The following is a 25,118-nucleotide window of genomic DNA, read 5'->3' on the forward strand; positions in this document are numbered from 1 at the left end:
CACAAAGAAGTCCCAGACCAGTCCCATTCAATGAAGAATGAGTTGAAAGAGAGTTTGTGCAGAGCTCCAGCTTTGGGCATGCTTGATTATACGAAAGGTTTTGCACTGTTTTGTCATGAATGTGATGGCTGTGTTCTTTCTCTTTGATGCAGTCGCATGGAGGAACAAACAGGCCAATTGCATATTTTTCCGCCACATTAGATCCTGTCGCTGCTGCTTTGCCCGGCTGTTTGAAAGTTGTGGCCTGTGCTGGTGTGAGTATCAGTCAATGCAAATGCATTGTGATGGGACACCCTTTAACTATTTATGTCTCAGTAATTGCCGCCAACGGCATGGTGGTCCAGACCGCATTATTACGAGCGTGGCTGAACCGCCACGGTTGAAACAACGCCACCGCCAGGCTCCCGCCACCAGACAGCCTGGCGGTGGCGACGGTTCAGATCCAACAGAGCAGCGCTGCCATCCAGATAATGAGTCAAATTCCACCAGCCTTTCCCTGGCAGTTTTTACTGCCAGGGAAAGGCTGGGGCAATGAGTGACTCGGGCCTCCCCTGGGGGCCCCTGCACTGCCCATGTACTTGGCATGTGCAGTGCAGGGGCCTCCATGCACAGCCCGTCACGCATTTTACTGCCCAAATTAGAGGCAGTGAAATGCGCGACGGGTGCCGCCAAGCAGTCTGCATGCAGATAAAGGTACAGACAAAAGTGCAGGAGAGCAAATTCAGTGAATTGATTCCTGCCAGTACAGCAAGCTTTGTGAAAACAGTTGCACCCCGAAAGGGAACTGTGAAAGGAGATAAATAGCCTGCAGCTGCACATGGACTGGCTGCTGATAAACTCCCATCAATAACAGAAATAGTTGATGAATCAAATCAGAGTGAAGATGAAGATAGTGCTGTAAGAAGAACGAAAAGGAAAAGAGTGCCAAGTCCCAGATACTCTTCACCTGAATTGATCTACCTTGCCACAAATGAATGGGTGAGCAAGTTTATGGCTCTTTGTTTTGACCTTGAGAATTCAGGTGAACATTCTGGAACTTGAAATTGCATTTGAACTGAGTTTTGAAATAACCTTGCCAATTGATCAACAAAGATGTTACACTCTGGAAGTAACCTTAAGCGATCATCAGACTGTGTTCTATTAAAAAAAAAAATGATTTTTTTTTTTTAGTTTTTTAATTGAATCTTGAAGAACTTTCTAGAAGATCACAAACTGCTGTAAAAAGTGCAAAGACTTTGAAAAGCTGCTTTGTGTTTTATTTTTGCTAGCTTTTGATATTTATATTTTTTTCTACTTTTCTGAATTCTGAACAGGACAAACACAGTAGATGTAAATATGTGTGCATTAGTTTAATAATAGTATGCATGATTGCATAATTTTTATTGACTGAAGGAATGAGTGTTTCAATGAAAGGAGAGGTGTAAAGCATAGCAACTCCAGTGCTCAGTAACAACATCCAAGCAGGATACGTTTTATAAGGATGAGGGATTGCTTCATTTAGATGACACGAAGGGGGACATATCTCACAATGTTATTTATAGTTTGCTGTATAAGTATATGGACACAATGAATGTACATGATTGTTATGTGTGCAAACAAATTCCTTTGTCAGTACGAGAAGGAATCACTTATCTTAGCTTACCACTAACTTATGGTATTAGTTGCAGTTTAACATTAACACAATTGAAAAGTCAAGAGTACATCCAGTACTTCTATTATACTTTTGTATCTTTGTATTCTCTTTTGTTCCTATTAATCAGCATTTGAGTAGCATTGCAAAGGCTAGAAACATAGATATAGTAGGAGGAGTCTTTGAGCATACATTGACTTTTGGCACAACATATGCATACCGGAATAACTTAACATGTCTTCTTACACAGGTAGAAAAGGAGTTTATTAATCAGGTAGATGATAGAAGAAAGGCAAGTTGCAGAAAGGTTGATATGGTACGTTATTTAGGAGTGTTTTTTTCTGAAAATCTGGAGAAAACACTGACAATCCAGAAGAGACTGAGGCCCTCATTACGAGTTCAGTGGTCTGAGGACCGCAGCGGTGGAGGTGGCTGACGCACCTTCGCAGGCCCGATGGAGTAGACTGCCATATTATGACCATTGGCGGTGCTCCGACTGAAACACAGGCAAGTCACCACCAGTACTGCCAGTGTGGATGGGCCGCCACTGTTGGCGGTAGGCATTTCCAGGATGGCGGGGAGCATATTTCCGCCGCCCATATCACAAGGTTGCACACCCCCAGGATATTGGCCGCTGTTAACCCGCCATGAAAAGCCTGGTGGAAACAAAACAACATAAAAGGGGACACTCAAATTCAGGAATACAGGCATGTCCGCAGCCGCCATGGAACCAGAACTGGAAGTCTTCCCAATTCTCCTGCTAGCCATACAACTCCAGAACCATCGACAGTGACGAAGACCCCAACCGTAAGTACACCTTCCTAGCACACACTTGAGGGAAGGCCATTAGTACACACACACACACACAGAGCACAGCTGCCACACACACACACATGCAAACACCCATACCTACACACACACACATACACTCACACACAAACTACACACAACAAATCACACATATGCTACACATACATGTGAATGGAAAGCCAGGACAAGTATATTACCCTCAACAGCAAGGGGTCTCTGGTGCAGTTATATTAAATAGCAATAGCAACATATTAAAAAACTATCTACAACAGAGGCCTACTGGCCAGGCCAACAGTAGTGTGTGCCCCAGGCACACAGGGCAATATCCGTGGTCCCAACTTGACTCCTGACTTCAAAATGGCCTCCACATGGCAGGGAAATCAATGGGGCATGCAGGCACCTCAGGGGTGATGGAGGGGACCTAGGTGGGGGCTTACATTTTGAGGGGAATTCCTTGGTTTGGATTTGGAGGGGGGGGGTCCTTTGGTTTGGGTTGGGGGGTTAGGTTTAGACTTTGATTTTAGTGTGGGGGCTTGGGTTTGGCTTTGGGAGGGGTAAACTTGGCATTTGTGGGGGCAGAAGTCTTAGGCAGGGAAGGGGCATGGTTTGTACCAGGGGGACCATGGGAAGACTGAGAGGTGGAAGGCAGGGGTTTTGGGAGGGTAACAGGGTGCTTAGGGGGAACAGGGACTGGGTCAGTGGAAGGGAACACAGAAAAGTCTTGAAGGAAACATTTTTTAGGGGCACAAGGTTGGTCATGGGAGAAACGTTTGGTAGTGGAGGGAGCAGTAGTGGTTGTGAGGTACTTTGGGTGCAGGTGTGAGCGTGGATGCCATGTGTGTGCTGTGTGACCTTTGGGTGGGTGAGTGTGGGCGTTTAGGTGTAGTGGGAGGAGATGGGGAGGAGATGCAGCAAGGTGGCAGAGTGGATCTGCAAATGTATGTTGTGGTGGTATCTGCAGGTAAGGTTGACGTGCTGCTTGTGGGGGTGTTGACAGTTGTGCTGAGTGTGCATGTGGTGTATGGGGTGCATGTATGGGGTCTGCTATTGTGGTGACAGTGGGAATATGTGCACTTGTGGCAGGAACTTGGGGTGATGATGCAGTGACGGCAGGTTTGATTGGTATGATTTCTGTGAGGAAGGAGGTGGTGGGGGAGTCTGTGTAGGGAGTGGATGTTGTTGTGTCTGTATGTGTCTGTTGTGTGTGTGCATGGCGGTGATGTCTTTTGAAGTGCTTGTGTTTGTCCTTGGGAACCATGTCTGTTGATGTGGATGCATGTTGGTATGAAGGTGTGCCTTGGATGGGTGAGGGGACTTGGGATTAGGTGCAGGTAGTTGGAGGGGGGATGGAAGAAGAAGGGACACCGGCTGCCATCAATGAGGAGGCCAGAGCCTGAAAGGATCTCTGCCGGGCAGCCAGGGCAGCATGAATACCTTCCAGATAGACACTGGACTGCTGCATATGTGATGCCATTCCCTGGATGGAATTCACAATAGTTGACTGCTCCACAGAGATGGACCTTAGGAGATAAGTAGCCTCCTCATTGAGAGCAGCAGGGCTGACTAGGGCAGAAGCAGGGGTGCCTGCGGCAAAGGATATGCCCACCCTCCTGGCTGAGTAGGCACGGGCAACTGGATGGAGAGCTACAGGGATGACGGTGCTGATACGGGGGATAGCAGACAAGGATGGTACTGGGATGGTCCCAAATGGGTCCACCACAGCCAGGGAGCATCCATCGGAGGAGGAATCTGAAGATGTTGATGTTGTCAATCCTGTCTCCCCCGTGGCACTCCCTTCATCCTCCATCCCACTGGTCCCCTCGGCTCCGCTGGTATCATCCTCTTGGGTCCAGTGGGCTGCAGCTTCCCCACTCGCCACTGCCCCTTTTCCTTCACCTGATGAAGCTGATGCACACAAAGACAGAGGAGGAGAGGGAAGGAGGGTGGCAGAGAAAGACAGTGTGCAATGGGTCAATACCAACACTACATTCACACAGAGTAAAGACATCATTATCTGCTACTATGCATGGCAGCCCCTTTCGTCACCTATATACGCTACAACAGTAGAACACCATGGAGGAAACTGTTGATGCTGGAACAGTTGCACTCATGGACATGCTGAGGGTCATACTAGTCACAATTGCCCAGTGTCTGGCACGTCCTCATGGTGGTGTATGGAGACATTTTGTGTACTGCTTATGCAACAGAATCATGCATGGGTAGGTAGCATGCCCACTAATCCATTGACAAATAGCACAATGACATCTGGGACCACTGTGTCCATCGACACATACAGTACATGGCAGCTGATTGAGGACTCACTAATTACCTCTGTCACAGTGGTAGGCTGATACTGATGGCAATGCTCTGACACCTCAGGTGTACTGATGCTGATGGAAGAAGCTGGGCTCTTAAACCTTATTGAGGGTGACCACACAAATCCCAAATTGGAAGTAAATACCCACATAAGACACTGTCTGCATGGTATGGGCACACACCTATGAAACAAATTCTGCCAGGGTGGCTGATACCCATAGTCTGCATGCGACTACCAATGGCCTACGCTACATCGTCCCACTAGTAGTCAACCCAAAGGCGTACAAGCATAACAATATTGTGGCTGCTGTGCTACCCTCAAGCGCCCATCCACCACAGGGTAGGCCCCTGCCAAAATGTGAGCCATTAGGGGGGTCAGGGTCCGACGGCCACCCTCCCTCGTTGGGAGGACATCCCCAGTTGGGCCTCTGCGGTCTTACATACCCAGCGTCTCAGGCCCTCCCACTGCTTTCTGCAGTTGGTGCTCTGCCGGCTATCGAACCCCAAGGTCTGCACTTGCTTGGCGATGGCACGCCAAATCCCCTTTTTCTGATGGGTGCTGACCTGCATAGGTGACACAGACAGAAGGACAAAGTCATGTAGATTGCCATTACAGGGTCAGCAGTGGACATCACACATCAGACACATCTCATGACCACACTCACATGTCATCACGCCACTAACGCTCAGACTCCTCACCCATCTCCATGAATCCACTCAGTCTGCCTCGTCTGACGTTTAGCAATGTGTTGAAGGATGTACGATGTGCTTCGCTCAAACATTTCCCCTGCTACATCAGGTTCCCCAACGTGCAGATTTGGCCACTGTTAAAGCTGCCTTCTACGATTTGGCACATGTCCCTCATGTTATAGTGGCCATAGATGACACCCACATTGTGTTGGTTCCACCCCGGATATATGAAAAAATGTTGACGGTAATCATGCAAAGTGCCAAACTAGCATCAAGAATGTTGACGCTCGTTCCCTAACTACGGCCATGTTAAATATGGTGCACACATGATGGTGTTAGGGGGGCACTAGGAGCGCAGGAAAAGTTGTGCTGCATTTGGTGCAGCGCCACTTTTCTTCATTTTCACCCATAGTCTTTTGACCGTCAGTGGTTTGTCTGTAGTTAATGGCGTTTCAACCCTACTTTAGGATATGAAGCTCTCTTCAGGACTGATATAACCTGTGGGACTAACAGGTAATATAAGTGTTAAGAGTGGAAATAGGTCTGGTGTTTTTTAGATGAAAAGGATAAGAAAAGGAAGGAACATACTAGTTTGTATGGTAACTGGATTATAATCCACAATAAATTAGATTGAAATGGCTGAAAATATTTACAACATGCTGGATTTCTCTTGATTGAATCTCAACAGGTCTTTTGCTGTTTGATTGTAAATTGCATAAATGAGTTCAATGTGAACGCCTGTGTAAGTTTTGATTTACATATAGGCCAGTCTGACCCTGCTTACAGGAGCAGTGTGCAAACTGGCATTATAGCACGGTTGTATCGTAGAGGATCCCACAAATGTTTCAGAACTAGGCTGGAATAATAAGGAACCAGAATCAGCCCTGGCACCAGCTGATCTGCACACTGAGATGTCACTTGTCACAACGAGCAGCGTTTAAACTTTTTACGCATCTGTGATCACAGCTTACAAGCTGGTATATTTTGCGGCATGACAAAAGTTTTGTTACATGCGCTACTGGCACTTAATATTCCTCTCCGCACTGGCCTCTGGGCGAGCATTCACTGGGACACACTGCATCCAACGGGAACTGCATCTTACATGAGCCAAACACTTGCCTTATTGCTTCCATTATTATTGGGCCTTGCACACGAATTTGATGTAGCCACATACAGCGTGTTCTACTTCGGAGAAGTATTATTCCAGGATGCTGTGGCACACCTTTAGGAACTGGATATTATTAGGAAACACTTTTCAGAATATCTCAGAAACTTCTGCAGTAACATTTGCCATTTGGCCCATCTTTCCTTTTTTTGGATGGTCTGGGATACTTACTCAACCACTGGCAAGGTATCGGATTACAGGATTGTATTTATTTATTTATAATTTACTGGCTTCCCCTCATTCTTTTCTACAAAATAATTTCATATATATATATATATATATATATATATATATATGTATATATATATGTATGTATATATATATATATATATATGTGTATATATATAATTCTTACATTTTTTATAGACGATTAATTATACAGTACGATGGCACAGGTAAGTGTAAAAACAAATTCTTAACTAATGTAAATATCTAAACCTATATCAATATCGGGCATCAAACTTATCCCACATTTGATAAAATATTTTAACGTTTTGGAATTTTTTCCTGTATTGTTTGTAAGTATATATATATATATATATATATATATATATATATATAGATATCTGTTATCTCCCACACCCACTGTTACAGAGCTGGGCTGGCCCGACCTTTCAAATGTTGCATTGCCTCTAGGCATGCAGCCAAATTTTCCAAAAATACAAATCGAGATTTGGGTTGTGCTGTACACGCTAACATAATCAGCTATATCTGATTTTTTTTTTCTTTAACAACATTCAAAATTTTGGCAAAGACTAAATTCTAATAGGTCCTAATACAGCAAACAAACACAAGTAAATGACTTGCTGACTTAAGTTGGCATCTAGGGCAGCTAGTGGAAGTTCCTGGTTTCCACACAGAAATCTTATATTGGGGGATATAAAAGTCAAATAAGTTCTTACAATTGCATTTGTTAGTGCGTCGGACCTTAATAAGTAAACTCACAAGGAGACGCGTATAGACCGATGGACCTTCTGACTGCGCTTAGAGTAGTTCCCACCATATAACCCCGTACAAACACAAAAAAATTGTAATATCAATCAAGGACATCAATAATCAGTAGGAATCAGTAATTTCCACACACCATGACCTCTCAGCCATGAATAACCACACCTTTCTGTAAAAGTTAGAATGTTTATTTCCCTATATTAACAATCCTAATGTCACATAACTTAGGCCCTCATTCTAAGTTTGGCGGGCAGCGGTCGCCGCCCGCCAAAATAACCCCGCCATTTGGCCGCTCCGCGGTCAGAAGACCGCGGAGGCCATTCAGACTTTCCAGTTGGGCCGGCGGGCGCCCGCCAAGAGAGCGCCCACCGGCCCAGCGGGAAAGGCCCTGCAACATAGAAGCCGGCTCCGAATGGAGCTGGCGGTGTTGCAGGGGTGCGACGGGTGCAGTTGCACCCGTCACGATTTTCACTGTCTGCTATGCAGACAGTGAAAATCCTGCTGGGGCCCTGTTAGGGGGCGCCTGGACACCTGTTCCCGCCATCCTGTTTCTGGCGGTGAAAACCGCCAGTAACAGGCTGGCGGGAAGGGGGTCGGAATCCCCATGGCGGCGCTGCTTGCAGCGCCGCCATGGAGGATTCTCCCAGCCGGGGGAAATCCGGCGGGAAACCGCCGGTCCCGGCTGGGCGACCGCGGCTGTAATCCCAAAGGAAGCACCGCCAGCCTGTTGGCGGTGCTTCCGTGGCCATCCACCCTGGCGGTCGATGACCGCCATGGTTGGAATGACCCCCTTAGTCTCAAGATCAAATGATAAACATACACAAACAGTACTGGCTGCCCAAAGTGATGAAAGAATCACAATCTAATCAAAGCTTGAGCCACTACACAATCTAAGGTTACAGTGCAAATCAATAGCAAGAATAACTGTGCAAACAAAATAGCATACATTGATTCAGCAAAGAGAAGACATCAGTTGTTATTACATGTAGCAAACCTCATCAGCGAGAACCCTAACTAACATCAAATTAGAATAGCATCTTTGGACTTCATGCAAAACAATTTTGTCGGTACCTAGAAACAAAAGCAAATAGACATAACAATCCGTATCATTGTCATTATATCAGTCCTCAATATGGTTCAGCAAGCTGTGACAGTCTTCGTCAATGGGACATCAGTTCCGTCAGCAAGGCATCAGTATTCAGCATTAGAGTTCAGAAAAAAGCAAATTCTCCTTAAGCAAATAAGGTTAAGCGCGTCTCTACTTAGGACGTTCGAGAAAATAATGACCTATCTGCTCTCGGTGCAGTCTGCGCTATGTTAGATTTCCTAAAACTACTCCCCATGTCCCTATTGGTCAGAGATTTGCATGTTTACATTCAGTCCGATGAAAATAAAACCCCAAATCTGCTAATTCTCTAGTACATGGTTCAAATGTCAATGATAGGCTCCTCTTCTCCTGTTCCCATCATTTGGCTTGTAAGGTATTTATATTGTTGCAGCTTATACTCCAGTCAGTGCATCCATTGTCTACTCCTGGGAAGGGCAGTCTTACACATACTACACTAAACAAAGTATCCCTAGCCAGTACAACATCTTACTGCAAGCAGTTCTCATGAGAAAGAACTTCCGCTATGAGCACTTGGTCAGTACAGTGGAAAATTACAATTTTATTCTCTAAGCAGCCATTTTATAAGTTGCTTAAGAAATGCAGCTTGACATGAGGCCGTGCAAATAGGCCCAAGAACTCGCTAAGTTAAGGCCTACAATTAGTAAAGCTAATATTTGATACATAACCTTTAATATGACATATAACTACATTAATCAAATATAAGCTCAACATTTCATATTAATATATGTATATATAAATTAAAACAAGATTGGAACTTTTCATTAATGACAAGGGAAGGATTTCCTATTAATGACAAGGGAAGAATTTCCCATATATTTAATAGTTGTGCATTTTTTTTAACAAAGGTCTGTATTTGTTTAAATATTTTATTGAGCAGTTTAGATCATACTAACATGCCAAGGTGCTAACTGAAAAATTGGAACAGACAAACATTCCACTATACTAAAGTGCAGCTGCAGATTCCTGATACAAAGTGCAAAAGAAAAACGTGCAAAAAAGCATATCACAATCATTGCATTAGATCACATTAGATCGCATTAACATGCCATGGTGCTAACAAGAGAATTGTCACAAACAATCATTCCACTATGTTAAAGTCCAGGAGCAGATACCTGATACAAAGTGCAAGAGAAGAACATGTGCAAACAAGCAAATAACAATCAATAGCTGCCTACTTTTCACTTATTGGCACATAGCCAACAAAGGTGCATGTCGGGCCTCAAATACCCCTTTTTCCCTTCCTTCATTATTAAAGTGCTATAGAGCTGTATTAGAGGAATGCATCAACAGACGAAGCAGTAGAAAATATTGCACACTAGATATTTTTAAATGTGCTACCATGATAAATCAACTTCATCATTCTAATAGAACCCTCAATGCTGCAGGGCAGCATTCTTCATCAGCAATCGACCAATAAAGGACACCACTGGAAACCCCCCTGATAACATGTTTCAGTATGCCGGGCCCTATTCTCCAGCGGTGCCCATACAAAGGTCTATAAATGATGGACCTTATTTTATAAAATGATGATGTAAGCCATATTCCTAAACATTTGATACTGTTAACTGAACACACTGATTTATGAATTGGTGAGGTGAAAGGACCCACTGGTAGAATCTGAATGTTACGTTATTCATTTTGTATCTGGAACATTACCAAATACTTTTGCTACTGATTCAGAATCAAATTTAGATTTGATTTATTGTTTAAGTTAATTAAAACCATAACAATTTTACCTATACATAAAGGACATCCAATATGCTAAAAAATTCCGGTTACAGGGTATTTATATATCAAAATAAAAGAAAAAAACAGTTTTACGTAGAAGGTCGTGCTGTTTTGATTGTGCCGTACAGTCAACTACAGACCTAAACTTCCCTTTTGTTGCAATGCAAGTGTTAAGTATTTGACAAACTTATAATTTAGTTGGGGATTGTGCGGGTTGAAGCAGGCTACTATGGCCCCTCTGCAAGTTTGTACGCCTCTGTCATTGAACAGTTTCTTGAGGAACCTCCTTTGAAGGTCTAACAGACGCGGGCAAATGCAGATTATGTGTGCGAGATCTCCCTTATGGCATGGAAAATGCCTGCAGAACTTCAAAGTAGTGTTCCTCCATGACGGAGCGATGGCCGGGGTTGGCAGGTTTCCTAATCGCATTATCATAAACTGGTATTTCATGTGTGGCGCATAAGGAGTGGAAAGTTAGGCTGCCAGTTCTAGGTTGCCGTAGTGCCTTAGAATCATCCATGTGTATACATGGGCACTAAATTTGACTTTGTCTTGTGTGAACGAAAGCAATTTTCTGGCCTTGTTAACACCTTCGGCAAATCATTTGTATATCAGTGCTGCCTCCCACAGATCTTGGAGCTGTAGTTGGCTAATAGATGACCAAAGGTACTTATTATAGGCTGAGTGCTGGTAATTTTCTAGGGCCCACCAAAGTGCATCATTCAATTTGTCTGCTGAATGGCTGATTTTAAACCAAGATTTTGCCACCTCTGCTTTTGCTGCCAGGTCTTGCTGTATGAAATTCAGGTGTAACTGCGCTGGTGAGACGGAGTTTGGTAGTTTAAAAACTTGCCTAAAAACCTGGAGCTGGATTTTATATATCAGGGACTCTTCCAGGCTGTGCATAGCCACTCTGGCATAAGTTAGTGTAGGAAGCATTTTGGATAAGATAACAGTTAGCACTGGGCGGACTGATAGACCATGTAGCCATTTGGCCAGAAGGGAGAAAGCATAAGTTAATGCTGAAGCTCTTTGCACAATGTATTTCTTCTGTTGACTGAAGGTGCCTTGATAATCTAGAATTACTCCTAGGTTTTTGTAATATAGCACTACCTCCAGCAAAACGTTGTTTAAAGCCATTCTTGGTCTGAGAGTCTGCCTGCATTCAACCTGCATTATTTTGGATTTGGATACGCTGATTTCCTGCTGGTTGGAGTGAATGTAGTTGGCCAGAATATTTAAAGATGTTTGTAAACCGACCTTAATGCAGCTAAACAGTATTAGATCATCCGCGTATTGTAAGTGTGCCATTGAAATCCCTCCCAACTGTGGAGGGTGAATATTTCCGCCATTCAGAGCTGGAGTCAGTCTGCCATAAACGGGTTGAACAGATGTGGGGCAAGCACACAGCCTAGTTTCTGACCAAGGGTTGTGGTAATTTTACTTGAAAGCCTCAAGCCATCTCCGATTTGTATTCGTGACCATATGTCTGAGTATAAAGAGTTTATTGCATTCAGGAGGGGGGCCAGGAGACCCCACTGCTTAAGTTTCCTCCAAAGCAGATGTCTGTTCACTCGATCAAAGGCGGCCTTAAAATCAATAAAGCCAAGATGTAGTTTTCTATGACCCATCTGCTCTGCTCTACGAGAAAGGAGGTTATTAGGCTATCCGTAGTGGTGCCCAGCGCTTTCCTGAAGTCTGTTTGGTTGGATGGAACAATATTGTGTTTTTCTGACCATGCTGTTAGTTCAGCGAGGAGCAAGGAGGCATAGTTTTTTTGCCTCAACGTCTATAAGGGCATTTAGTCTGTAGTCACCCGGATTGTCTCTGTTGCCTGCCTTGAAGATGGGATTGATTATGGAGCCTTGCCAGCTCTCTGGGATGGCTCCTCCCAGTCTTGCTTCCTGATATAGGAAGGTCAGCACGTCTGACCAGGAAACAGTTTGTACTCTGAAGATGGCTTGTGGAACGACATTTGGCCCGGCGGCTCCTTCTCGGTGGGCCTTACGGAGTACTCAATATGTCCTGTCAGTGGACAGAGTGAGGTCAATCATCTCCCCGTCATCCAGCGGGAGGATATTTCCCCTTTCAGGTGTCCATGATGGTAATTGAGGGGTATTTCCACAGGGTTGGCATTTAGTTGAAAAACTTGTTTTGAGGTAGCTCGTCCAGTCATTTTCAGAGATGTTTCAGTTGTTGATTAAGTTTCCTGGAGTATTTAAATGGTTGATAATTTCCAAGAATTTCCGTTTTTTTCACCTTTCGAAGCATGTATTAGATTTGACCAGAAAATACTGTTGCCTTCAGCCTTTTCTTTCCATATTTGTCTATTGGAATTTTTGTTTTGTGTTCTTCAGTTGTTCCCAGAGGTGCTCATTGCCTGGGCATGCCTTCAGGCGTCTTGCCAGCTTCCTTTGAGCTTTTTTAAGGAGGTAGCTTGATTTTGATAGACGGTCAGGAGTGATTTGGCTGATTCACTGCGCAGGCCGTGGTAGATTGCTGGAAGAGTGCTAGTATAGTATTTTCTCTCTGAAGTCATCCCAAGCGTCCAATATTTGTCCGTGGCTTTTGAGGCTCTCCTGCATCTGTGACTTTGCAGATGAAGAAAGGGCTGCTATTGTGTCAGATAACCAACGTAGTCGCTTCAAGCTTGTTGACTCTATAGAGCCCACCTGTACTGGGGTATGGGGGTGAACAGGTAGGGAGGACCTAAGGGTGAGTATTTGGCAGGAATAGTTGCTAGATGTGGTGTATTTTATGTTGAATTGCTGTACCACAGGAATCAGAGGCAGTGTAACTAAGGTGTAATCTAGGGTAGACCGTGAGTTGGGGCAGTGGAAAGTGTGGCTTTGTGGAGAGTCACCTGGGAACCTTCCATTTAGGACCCCTAATTTGAGGTATTCCACCGATGCCACCAGCTGCGCACCCTGTCGGTCACAGAGGAATGTTCGATGGCACCTGTGTCAGGACGTTCCAGCAGGAGTTGTCAGCACTTTGGCCTATATTTATACTTTTTTAGCGCCACATATGCACCACTTTTTGATACAAAAGTGGCATAAACTTACAAATTACGATTGTATTTTTGCGCCACTTTTGCATAAAAAAATTACGCAAATGCGGCGCTAAAAAGTATAAAATGGGCCATAGTATTTCATCATCCTCTTCCACCATGTTTAAGTTCGAATCAAAATCTCCAGTCAGGGTGATGTGCCAATCTGGATGGCTTTGTCGGTAGTACAAGACAAGATAGTGGCTGTTAGCCTTTTTTTTGCTGCCCGCTTGCGAGAAAGACCTGGTTGAATATACAGGGAGTGCAGAATTATTAGTCAAATGAGTATTTTGACCACATCATCCTCTTTATGCATGTTGTCTTACTCCAAGCTGTATAGGCTCGAAAGCCTACTACCAATTAAGCATATTAGGTGATGTGCATCTCTGTAATGAGAAGGGGTGTGGTCTAATGACATCAACACCCTATATCAGGTGTGCATAATTATTAGGCAACTTCCTTTCCTTTGGCAAAATGGGTCAAAAGAAGGACTTGACAGCCTCAGAAAAGTCAAAAATAGTGAGATATCTTGCAGAGGGATGCAGCACTCTTAAAATTGCAAAGCTTCTGAAGCGTGATCATCGAACAATCAAGCGTTTCATTCAAAATAGTCAACAGGGTCGCAAGAAGCGTGTGGAAAAACCAAGGCGCAAAATAACTGCCCATGAACTGAGAAAAGTCAAGCATGCAGCTGCCACGATGCCACTTGCCACCAGTTTGGCCATATTTCAGAGCTGCAACATCACTGGAGTGCCCAAAAGCACAAGGTGTGCAATACTCAGAGACATGGCCAAGGTAAGAAAGGCTGAAAGACGACCACCACTGAACAAGACACACAAGCTGAAACGTCAAGACTGGGCCAATAAATATCTCAAGACTGATTTTTCTAAGGTTTTATGGACTGATGAAATGAGAGTGAGTCTTGATGGGCCAGATGGATGGGCCCGTGGCTGGATTGGTAAAGGGCAGAGAGCTCCAGTCCGACTCAGACGCCAGCAAGGTGGAGGTGGAGTACTGGTTTGGGCTGGTATCATCAAAGATGAGCTTGTGGGGCCTTTTCGGGTTGAGGATGGAGTCAAGCTCAACTCCCAGTCCTACTGCCAGTTCCTGGAAGACACCTTCTTCAAGCAGTGGTACAGGAAGAAGTCTGCATCCTTTAAGAAAAACATGATTTTCATGCAGGACAATGCTCCATCACACGCGTCCAAGTACTCCACAGCGTGGCTGGCAAGAAAGGGTATAAAAGAAGGAAATCTAATGACATGGCCTCCTTGTTCACCTGATCTGAACCCCATTGAGAACCTGTGGTCCATCATCAAATGTGAGATTTACAAGGAGGGAAAACAGTACACCTCTCTGAACAGTGTCTGGGAGGCTGTGGTTGCTGCTGCACGCAATGTTGATGGTGAACAGATCAAAACACTGACAGAATCCATGGATGGCAAGCTTTTGAGTGTCCTTGCAAAGAAAGGTGGCTATATTGGTCACTGATTTGTTTTTGTTTTGTTTTTGAATGTCAGAAATGTATATTTGTGAATGTTGAGATGTTATATTGGTTTCACTGGTAATAATAAATAATTGAAATGGGTATATATATTTTTTTTGTTAAGTTGCCTAATAATTATGCACAGTAATAGTCACCTGCACACACAGATATCCCCCTAACATAGCTAAAACTAAAAACAAACTAAAAACTACTTCCAAAAATATTCAGCTTTGATATTAATGAGTTTTTTGGGTTCATTGAGAACATGGTTGTTGTTCAATAATAAAATTAATCCTCAAAAATACAACTTGCCTAATAATTCTGCACTCCCTGTATGAGTTGACCAGCAGCATCGGTGGCCTGTAGTTAGTGGTTGCATAGTTTGATCACTTGGCAGACTGGGCCTTCTTGTGGGAGCTCTTCTGTATCCATTTTCAAGTCTAATGAGACGTAGACTGCTGGACCACCACTTGGCCTACCATACTGCTTGTTCTTAACTGCATTTATTTGGTAGGACATGAAGCCCAACAGCGGAAGATCCTACTGAGACTAGGTTTCCTGGAGTGCAATTATGTCCATGTGGTGCCAACCTTTGGGAGGATAACCAGTTTCCAGCAGTGCTCGAGCTCCTGCTATGTGCCAGGATAGAAACCTTAGGTGTTTCTGAGCTGAACGTGCCCCTGGTGATTGTGTTCCTCATACGGAGCGAGGAGGAAAAAGAGCCCATGGGAGCCACTCCCTTCTGGCCCCAGCAGTTAACGTTTGAGTTTGGGTTGGATGGATTCTTTGATTACCTGGCTGCATGGGGGAAGTGCCTAGACCACCCCTCAAACTGTTAAAGGTTGTGCGTCCGTTGCCAAAGGAGCGTTAGAGCTTAAAAGCGGAAACAGGTATCTGTCTGACTCTGGCATGGCTATAGATATCTCCCAGGTCTCGAAGCGCGATGCAAAGGACAGGATTTGGACCACCATTTCTGCTGATTCCCAGGTTGTTAGAGTAGCTTCTTATTGGCTGTTGTCATTAGCTGGATGGAACTCCACCATGGTTAATTCTGCTGAGGACAAGGTGTTAAGCTCTGGAATCACTTTTAAGAGCCTCACTATGTTCCCTCTATTAAGGTTATCATGGTTCCCCTGTGAGGTATAGTGTGGTTGAAACTGCAACTTAAGCTAGGATCAATTGTAACTTAAAGGCACTGGTTGCCGTGTTGTTGTATTTTGAGCTGGTGCCTTTGTTAATTTTTTGAGGCATAGAGAAGTGCTGAGATGCAGGCTGGGAGCTCCTATGTTTGACCCACACCAGGTCTGCCTAGAGCTTGCGATGAGGGGCTTCAATTCAACTGGAAAGGAGTATATTTGTAGGATCATCTATAAGTGCTATTTCTGGCCCTGCCACAACCAAACGACCATGGGTTCTTGTGTTCACTATTAGTCTGCTAGCGCTCCCTCCTTGGGCTTCCCTCCTACCTCCCCAAGGCAGAGATGGAAAGGGAAGCCCTTCCCCTAGAAACCCTGACCCTCCCCCACCCCCCTAATAATGTCAGGCATTTGCTTCCAGCGCGATCACGGAGAAACAGGTAAGTTTCTCCTCTGGCGGGTGGGGTGTTTCACACAAAGAGGTATTGGGGGAAAGGAAAGGGTTTTCCTTTCCCCCGATGTCTCTTTGAGCATTGCTGCTGCCCGATCGCATCTCGATCGGGCAGCAGGAATGGCCACTAGACGCCAGGGATTTTCTTTTTTTTTGTTTTAATGTGCTAGTGGTGTGTCGGGAAGCGGCCCCTTAGGCAAGGGTTGCTCCCCTTTAGGGGCATATGATTTATGGCCATTTCTGCACCCCTTGGGGGCAGATCAGCCTAGTATTTTTAGGGTGATCTGCCCCAAGGGAGGCAGAAACCACTGGAATGCCAGGGATGTTTTTTATTTGTTTATTTCTGTGGGGGGCACAGAACTGTTGGCCATTTCTGCAGATCTGCCTACTTTCTTAGGGGGGGCAGAAGCCACTTAGGCACTAGGGATAATATGTGTGTGTGTGGTTATAGGATGGGGGGGCAGCCTCTTGGGCAAGTGTCACTCCCCTTAGGGGGGCATATTATTTTTGCCCATTTCTGCCCCCCTTGGGTGCAGAGAGGCCTATTATTTTTAGGCTGATCTGCCCCCAAGGGGGGCAAAAACCACTGGAATGTCAGGAATTGTTTTTATTTCTGTATTTCTCTAGAGGGGGGCGACCCCCTGGGCAAGTGTCACCCCCCCGAAGGGGGCGAAGAACTGTTGGGGCAGATCAACCTATTTTATTTAGGCCAATCTCCCCCCAAGGTGGGCAGAAGCCACTTAGGCACCAGGGATAATGTGTGTGTGTTGTTTTGCTTGGGGGGTGGCCCCTTGGGCAGGGGTCACTCCCCATGGGGGCACACTACTAAAGGTATTTTCTGCCCCCCTTGGGGCAGACAGGCCTATTTTATAATAGGCCCATCTGCTCCTATTGGGGGGAAGAATCCACTTAGGCACCAATTTCTAAATGCTTGATGGTGGGGTGTTTGTCAACTGGCAAAGAATTTACATTTGTAATAAAAGAAAAATCTCCTTTTTGGTCTAGTTCAAAGTTTTTGCTTTCTTTGCTGTGGCTCCTTGTAGTTTTGGCAGTGGTTGACCTGCGGTTTGCATAGTTGCATGTTTTAGGTAAGTAAAAACAATTTACTCCAAAGGAGTTTTGTTGCCATGCATAAATGACATGTTTGTAGGATTGTGTGTGAAATTTTCATTAGATTTGTGCACAATGATATTTGTGTTGTCTTATTTCAAATTTACTTTTCTTTCTTTCTTTTTAGTGGGATATCATTGGTGATTGCTGTGTCTGTGCAGAGTAGTTGCTGTTGAGTAGTTTTTTACAGCAAGTGAGCGGTAGCGTTTTTCAGTACATAACTCTTTGTTTAAAGCCACACTTTGTTTACCACTTATCTTACATAGTGCTGTTTGTTGGTGGTGCATTTGTCCTGTTACTTTTCGTAGGAAGGATCATGGCTAGCTGCAGGATGATTGCTCAGCAGGTTGTTGATGTCATTGTCTGATCATGATTATGAGACTGACTCTGCATCTGAGGAAGAGGAGGAAGTGAGAGATTCTGGCAGTGAAATTTCTGTCAGAGAGGAATCTTCTGATGAGGAAGCCACTCTCAGTGCAGATGAAGGGCCTGTTTCAGAGGAGGACACTGATGTGCCATTAGTGCAGCACCCTGGGGCTGAAAGGTTTCCCGTTAGAAAACCTGAACTCTCGGTTGCCCCAAACATGGAGCAGTCAGAGTTGCCTGCCTTTACTGGTCTCCTGGGGTGTAGAGTCAATACAGAGAACTTTTTGCCTGTCAATTTCTTCGAGTTATTTATGGATGATGTGTTTTTGAAAGAGATTGTTGAGCAGACTAATTTGTATGCGGAGCAGTATTTCAGGGAGAACGCTGCTAGACTTAGGCCACAATCTAGAGCTACTCAGTGAATTCCCACAAATTTGGAGGAGATGAAAAGGTTTTTGGGTTTGACTCTTTTGATGGGATTGATAAGGAAGCCGTCACTGGCTTCTTATTGGTCTACTAGTCCCTTGATGGCAACGGTTATATTTCCTGCAACCATGAGTCGTAATCGGTATTTGCTTCTTAGGATGCTGCATTTTGTTGACAATGCTTTAGCCTTGCCACAAGATCACCCTGATTGTGACCGTCTTTTTAAGATTAGACCTGTCCTTGATCATTTTGTAGATCGTTTTTCAGAGGTCTATGTTCCAGGCAAAGAAATGGCTGTGGACGAGTCTTTGGTCCTCTTCAAGTGTCGTTTGGTTTTTAGGCAGTACATTCCCAGCAAGAGGGCACAATATGTAATTAGATTGTATATGCTGTCTGAAAGTAGTACAGGATATGTGTAATTTACGGGTCTACACTGGTAGGGATTCCGGTATTAACCCTCCTGGTTGTCCTCCCAGTTTTGGAGTTACTGAGAAAATTGTGTGGGAACTTGGTAGACGACTGTTTAATAAAGGTCACCATTTGTATGTAGATAACTTCTACACTGAAGGGCAGTTGTTCAAGGAATTGTTTAGAGTGGACACTGTTGCTTGTTGCACAATTTGTTGTAACCAGAAAGGCTATCCAACGGAGCTTGTCTGTAAAAAACTTGAGAGGGGACAGTGCAGTGCCTTGCGGAATGATGAGATTCTAGCTTTGAAATTTTCAGACAAGAAGAATGTTTACATGCTAAGTACCATCCATGAAGAGAGTACTTCCCCGTGACTGTTTGGGGCCAGGTTTATGAAGTGCGCAAACCTGTGTGCATTTTAGATTATAATAAGCACATGGGAGGTATTGATAGAGTTGATCAGAGGTTGGAACCTTACACTGCTATTCGTAAGTCTTGCATTTGGTATAAGAAGCTAGCAATTCACCTCTTCCACTTGGCAATTTTTTATGCTTTTATTGTGTTCAAGGATAGGTCTCCAGAGTCAAAGATGACATTTGTGAAATTTCAGGAGTCAGTGATAGAGAGTCTTATTGTGGTGGAACAGGCAAGGGTTTCTAGAGAAGCAGTGGTGGAGGATGTGGCTAGATTGAAAGATTGCCACTTTGCTGAGCACATTCCTCCCATGCCCAAAAAAGACTTACCAGCTAAGAAGTGTAGAGTCTGTGCTCAAAGAGGTGTCCGGAGGGAGACTCGAATGTACTGCCCAGATTGTCCTTCAAAGCCTGGACTGTGTGTGGGTGGTTGTTTCAGGAGTGATAATACCCAGAAGAATTACTAGGAACTACCATGAGTGTAAACAGCCTGTTTTATATTTTCATGTGTTCAGTTTCATGGTTGGCATTTCTGTCATGTACTTAGTTAGAGTTTTGTGTTTGTAGTTTTGTAATTATTTCTAATTAGTTAGTGGTTTCTTTGTTTAAAAAAAAAAGTGATGCCATTGTGTGTGGAGTGGCGGTTGGCTGGCGGTGTAAATATTGACTTGCTGTTGGCTACTGCAACACATTGCCAGCCAAACGCCAGTCCACACACTCCCATCAGCTGGTGTGATTGCTGTATCAGGCGTGTGGGCATATGTAAGTGATGGGCCCTTGAGTGGCGTTGTGAGTCGATGCGAGTGTTGTAATGTGCTGGGCCTGTGGCTGGCGGCGTGAATGGTCTTGTGCATGTCATGTATGAAAGGTGTGTGAATGGACTGTAAAGCGGTTGGTGCCTTGTCTTGGCTTTACAGCTCACGAGCTGTGAGTCTTTGTTTCAGTTTTTTCGCCTTTCAGTTATTAACAGTGCATTTCATTTTTGTGAAATCTCTTGTTAATAAAATTTGATCCACTGAACCATCACTCACCCTCGTGCCAAATCCAACCAGTATGTGTGGTAAAAATGACAAAACCTGGTCCGCTGTTATCAGTCATCTGCACACCTGTGACACGCTAGGTGTCTCGGGTGGGACCCTGATGATAAAGCATGCCACCAACTTGGTTGGTGGGTGAGGGGTCTTTTTAACATAACCTAAGTGCCTTTTATTTATTTTTTTACAATTTTAGTGTTTAGAAAATCACATAAGTACATGGACACATCAAAATGATCTATTGCAAAACTACCTATGTTTAGTGGGGGACACCGATGATTTTGGTCCCGGGTGCAGCCTTCATCTGAGGAAGCCTACCAAACCCAGACATGTTTTAAAAATAGACACCCCAAGAAACAAAAAGTTCTAGGAGGTGTGGCTTGCCTGGATCCCCCAACATGTTCTTTCTCAGACTCCTCTGCAAACCTCAAAATTTGCTTAAAAAAGCATATTTTCCTCACTTTTCTTTGTAGGATCACCACTGCTCCACAAATTTCCTACCACCCAGTATTCCCCTCAGTATCCCAAGTAAAATGATACCTCACTTGTGTGGGTCCCTAAAGCAGAATCAGTCTAAAAGATGTATAAAAGAAAAATATGTGCTTATCAACTTGCTGTGCTATCCCCTCAATCTCTACAGGTTTTTGGCATTTTTCTGTTGCAGGCACCTGGGCCACCCATACAAGTGAGGTATAATTTTTATCTGGAGACTTGAGAGTACGCTGAATGAAAGGAAATTTGTGGCTCCTCTCAGATTCCAGAACTTTCTGTCACCGAAATGAAAAGAAAAAGTGTTTTTTTGGGCCAAATTTTGAGGTTTGCAAAGGATTCTGGGTAACAGAACCTGGTCAGAGCCCCACAAGTCACCCTATCTTGGATTCCCGTAGGTGTCTGGTTTTCAAAGATACGCTGGTTTGGTAGGTTTCCCTAGGTGCTGGCTCAGCTAGAGGCCACAATCCACAGGTAGGCATTTTGCAATAAACACCTCTGTTTTCTTTGGGAAAATGTGACGTGTCCACGTTGTGTTTTTGGATATTTCCTGTGGCTGGTACTAGGCCTACCCACACAAGTGAGGTACCATTTTTATCATAAGACTTGGAGGAGCGCTGGGCGGAAGGAAATTTGTGGCTCCTCTCAGACTCCAGAACTGTCTGTCCCCGAAATGAGAGGAAAAAGTGTTGTTTTGGCCAAATTTTGAGGTTTGCAAAGGATTCTGGGTAACAGAACCTTGTCAGAGCCCACAAGTCACCCTATCTTGAATTTCCCTAGGTGTCTGGTTTTCAAAAATGCCCAGGTTTGCTAGGTTTCCCTAGGTGCCGGCTGAGCTAGAGGCCAAAATCACCAGCTAGGCACTTTGCAAAAATCAGCTCTGTTTTCTTTGGAAAAATGTGATGTGTCCACGTTGTGTTTTGGAGCATTTCCTGTCACGGGCACTAGGCCTACCCACACAAGTGAGGTACCATTTTTATTGGGAGACTTGGGGGAACGCCGGGTGGAAGGAAATTTGTGGCTCATCTCAGATTCCAGAACTTTCTGTCACCGAAATGAGGGGAAAAGGTGTTTATTTGGCCAAATTTTGAGGTTTGCAAAGGATTCTGGGTAACAGAACCTGGTCAAAGCCCGACAAGTCACCCCATCGTGGATTCCCATAGGTGTCTAGTTTTCAAAAATGCACAGGTTTGATAGGTTTCCCTAGGTACCGGCTGAGTTAGAGGCCAAAATCCACAGCTAGGCACTTTGCAAAAAACAGCTCTGTTTTCTTTGTGAAAATGTGATGTGCCACGTTGTGTTTTGGGGCATTTCTTGTCGAGGGCGCTAGGCCTACACACACAAGTGAGGTACCATTTTTATTGGGAAACTTGGGGGAGCGCTGGGTGGAAGGAAATTTGTGGCTCCTCTCAGTTTACAGAACTTTCTGTCACCGAAATGAGAGGAAAAAGTGTTTTTTGGCCACATTTTGAGATTTGCAAAGGGTTCTGGGTAACAGAACCTGGTGAGAGCCCCAGAAGTCACCCCATCTTGGATTCTCCTAGGTGTCTAGTTTTAAAAAATGACAGGTTTGCTAGGTTTCCCTATGTGCCGGCTGAGCTGGAGGCCAATATCCACAGCTAGGCACTTTGCAAAAATCAGCTCTGTTTTCTTTGGGAACACGTTGTGTTTTGGGGCATTTCCTGTCACGGGCGCTAGGCCTACCCGCACAAGTGAGGTACCATTTTTATCGGGAGACTTGGGGGAACGCCGGGTGGAAGGAAATTTGTGGCTCCTCTCAGATTCTCGAACTTTCTGTCACTGAAATGCGAGGAAAAGGTGTTTTTTGGCCAGATTTTCAGGTTTGGAAAGGATTCTGGGTAGCAGAACCTGGTCAGAGCCCCACAAGTCACCCCATCTTTGATTCCCCCTAATTTAAAAAAATGCTCAGGTTTGCTAGGTTTCCTTAGGTGCCGGCTGAGCAACAGGCCAAAATCCACAACTAGGCAGTTTACAAAAAACATGTAAGATTTCAATGTAAAAATGTGATGTGTCAACGTTGTGTTTCCTGTTGCGAGCATTAGACCTACCCACTCAAGTGAGGTACCGCTTTTATCGGGAGACTTGGGGGAACACAGAATAGCAAAACAAGTGTTATTGCCCCTTGTCTTTCTCTACATTTTTTCCTTTTAAATGTAAGACAGTGTGTAAAAAAGACGTCTATTTGAGAAATATCCTGTAATTCCCAAGCTAGTATGGGCAGCCCGGAATTCAGAGATGTGCAAAAAAACACTGCTTCTCAACACCTTATCTTGTGCCCATTTTAGAAATAGAAAAGTTAACTTGCTACCTATTTTTCACTTTTTATGTTTCAGCAAATTAATTGCTGTATACCCAGTATAGAATGAAAACCCACTGCAAGGTGCAACTCATTTATTGGCTCTGGGTACCTAGGGTTCTTGATGAACCTACAAGCCCTGTATATCCCCGCAACCAGAAGAGTCCAGCAGACGTAACGGTATATTGCTTTTAGAAATATGACATTGCAGGAAAAAGTGGAGAGAAATGGATGTTTTTTCACCTCAATTTCAATATACATTTATTTCAGCTGTTATTTTCTGTAGAAAACACCCTAGGGTCTACACAAATGACCCCTTGATGAATTCAGAATTTTGTCTACATTTCAGAAATGTTTAGCTTACTGGGATCCAGCATTGGTTTCACACCCATTTCTGTCACTAACTGGAAAGAGGCTGAAAGCACAAAAATAGTAAAAATGGAGTAAGTCCCAGTAAAATGTCCTAATTGTGTTGAAAAATTGGGTTTTCTAATTCAAGTCTGCCTGTTCCTGAAAGCTAGGAAGATGGTGATTTTAGCACCGCAACCCCTTTGTTGATGCCATTTTCAGGGAAAAAAACACAAGCCTTCTTCTGCAGCCCTTTTTTTTGCCATTAAAAAAGAAGAAAATAATGTTTTGCTCTATTTTGGCGAATTTCTTGGTCTCCTTCAGGGGAACCCACAAAGTCTGGGTACCTCTAGAATCCCTAGGATGTTGGAAAAAAAGGACGCAAATTTGGGATGGGTTGCTTATGTGGAGAAAAACCTATGAGGGCCTAAGTTCGAACTGCCCCAAATAGCCAAAAAAAGGCTCAGCACAGGAGGGGAAAAGGCCTGGAAGCAAAGGGGTTAAAAAGCAGCAGTGAAAGTGCGTAGTACAATGTCTATTTAATCCAGCACTGTCAGGTATGCCTTTCTTTTTAAAGCATTTTTGATGGTTTTATATTTTATTATTGTAGAGTTGTTGTAGTTGTTGCTATGCATATTATGTTTTGTATTGTGCTTTTTCTTACTTTTATGGATGTATGTTGTATCCGAATAAAGTTAATAAATCTGTGAAATTACATAAAACATGTTTATTTGCATAAGGGCTCTTACATTTTTAACTTCAAGGCTGCCTTTCTGTCAGTGTTTCTTTTTTAATAAATCAACAAATTCTTACCTTCTCTTGTTTCAAAAAGATCAACGCTGAAGCCCTTCTTCGCAAAAAAGCAAGCATTTAAAGCCCCCACCTGAAACAACAACAAATTAATGCTGTGGCATTTGATGTGGTTGTAGACTGTATAATCGTTAACTCTACGGCCAATAATCTTACAAAGCAGTTTAGTGGGTGGTTTTACAAGAAGTGCATGTTCCTTATTGCTAGACGGTCTCTTCAAACAAAACGTATTTGCTTGCAAAATTATAAATTCAAAACAACACAACGAAAGTCACACGCTCTGTCTTGGTTTGTTTTACCTTTCTAACCCATGTATACTTAGTAGGATTTGGAGATACACCTTCAGCTATAGAGCTAAAGCGGTTTTCCTACTGCTTGCTGTGCCACTGCATTCACCAGGACAACTTAAATAATAATGTATTTCAATGAATAAAGGGGCATATTTATACTCTGTTTGCGCCGAATGTGCGTCAAAAATTTTGATGCACATTTGGCGCAAACCGTGCACCATATTTAAACTTTGACACCCGAGCCCGCGGACATCAAAATTCCTCCGTGTGCATCGTTTTTTGGATGCGGGAAACTGCCTTGCGTCAATGACATGCAAGGTAGGCGTTCCCGCCCCAAAAATGACTTTAAGGCCTGTGCGCCTTATTTATACTCCTGCATATTTATACTCCTGCATCATTTTGACGCACAGGAGTGGGTGGGCCTTAAAAAACGGCGCACAGCCTGATGTGTGCCGTTTTTTAACGCCTGGGTGAGGGCAGGCGTTAAGGGACCTGTGGGCTCACTTCCATGGTCCCTGCCCCCAGGGACACCCCTGTCACCCTCGCGCACCTCAGGAGGACACCCATG

General features: G+C 44.2%; 1 protein-coding gene across 2 annotated transcripts in view; it reads right to left on the reverse strand.

Annotated features, from left to right (window-relative positions):
- The window catches only part of KMO (kynurenine 3-monooxygenase), a 572,599-nt gene that overhangs the window by 412,965 nt on the left and 134,516 nt on the right, over positions 1-25,118 (reverse strand). For both annotated transcript variants that reach the window (XM_069234506.1, XM_069234507.1), the window contains exon 2: positions 24,264-24,333. In XM_069234506.1, the coding sequence (XP_069090607.1) occupies positions 24,264-24,333 (70 nt within the window). The remainder of the gene's footprint in view (positions 1-24,263; positions 24,334-25,118) is intronic.

Source organism: Pleurodeles waltl, chromosome 5, assembly GCF_031143425.1.
Source record: "Pleurodeles waltl isolate 20211129_DDA chromosome 5, aPleWal1.hap1.20221129, whole genome shotgun sequence".
In the NCBI taxonomy this organism is placed as follows: Eukaryota; Metazoa; Chordata; class Amphibia; order Caudata; family Salamandridae; genus Pleurodeles; species Pleurodeles waltl.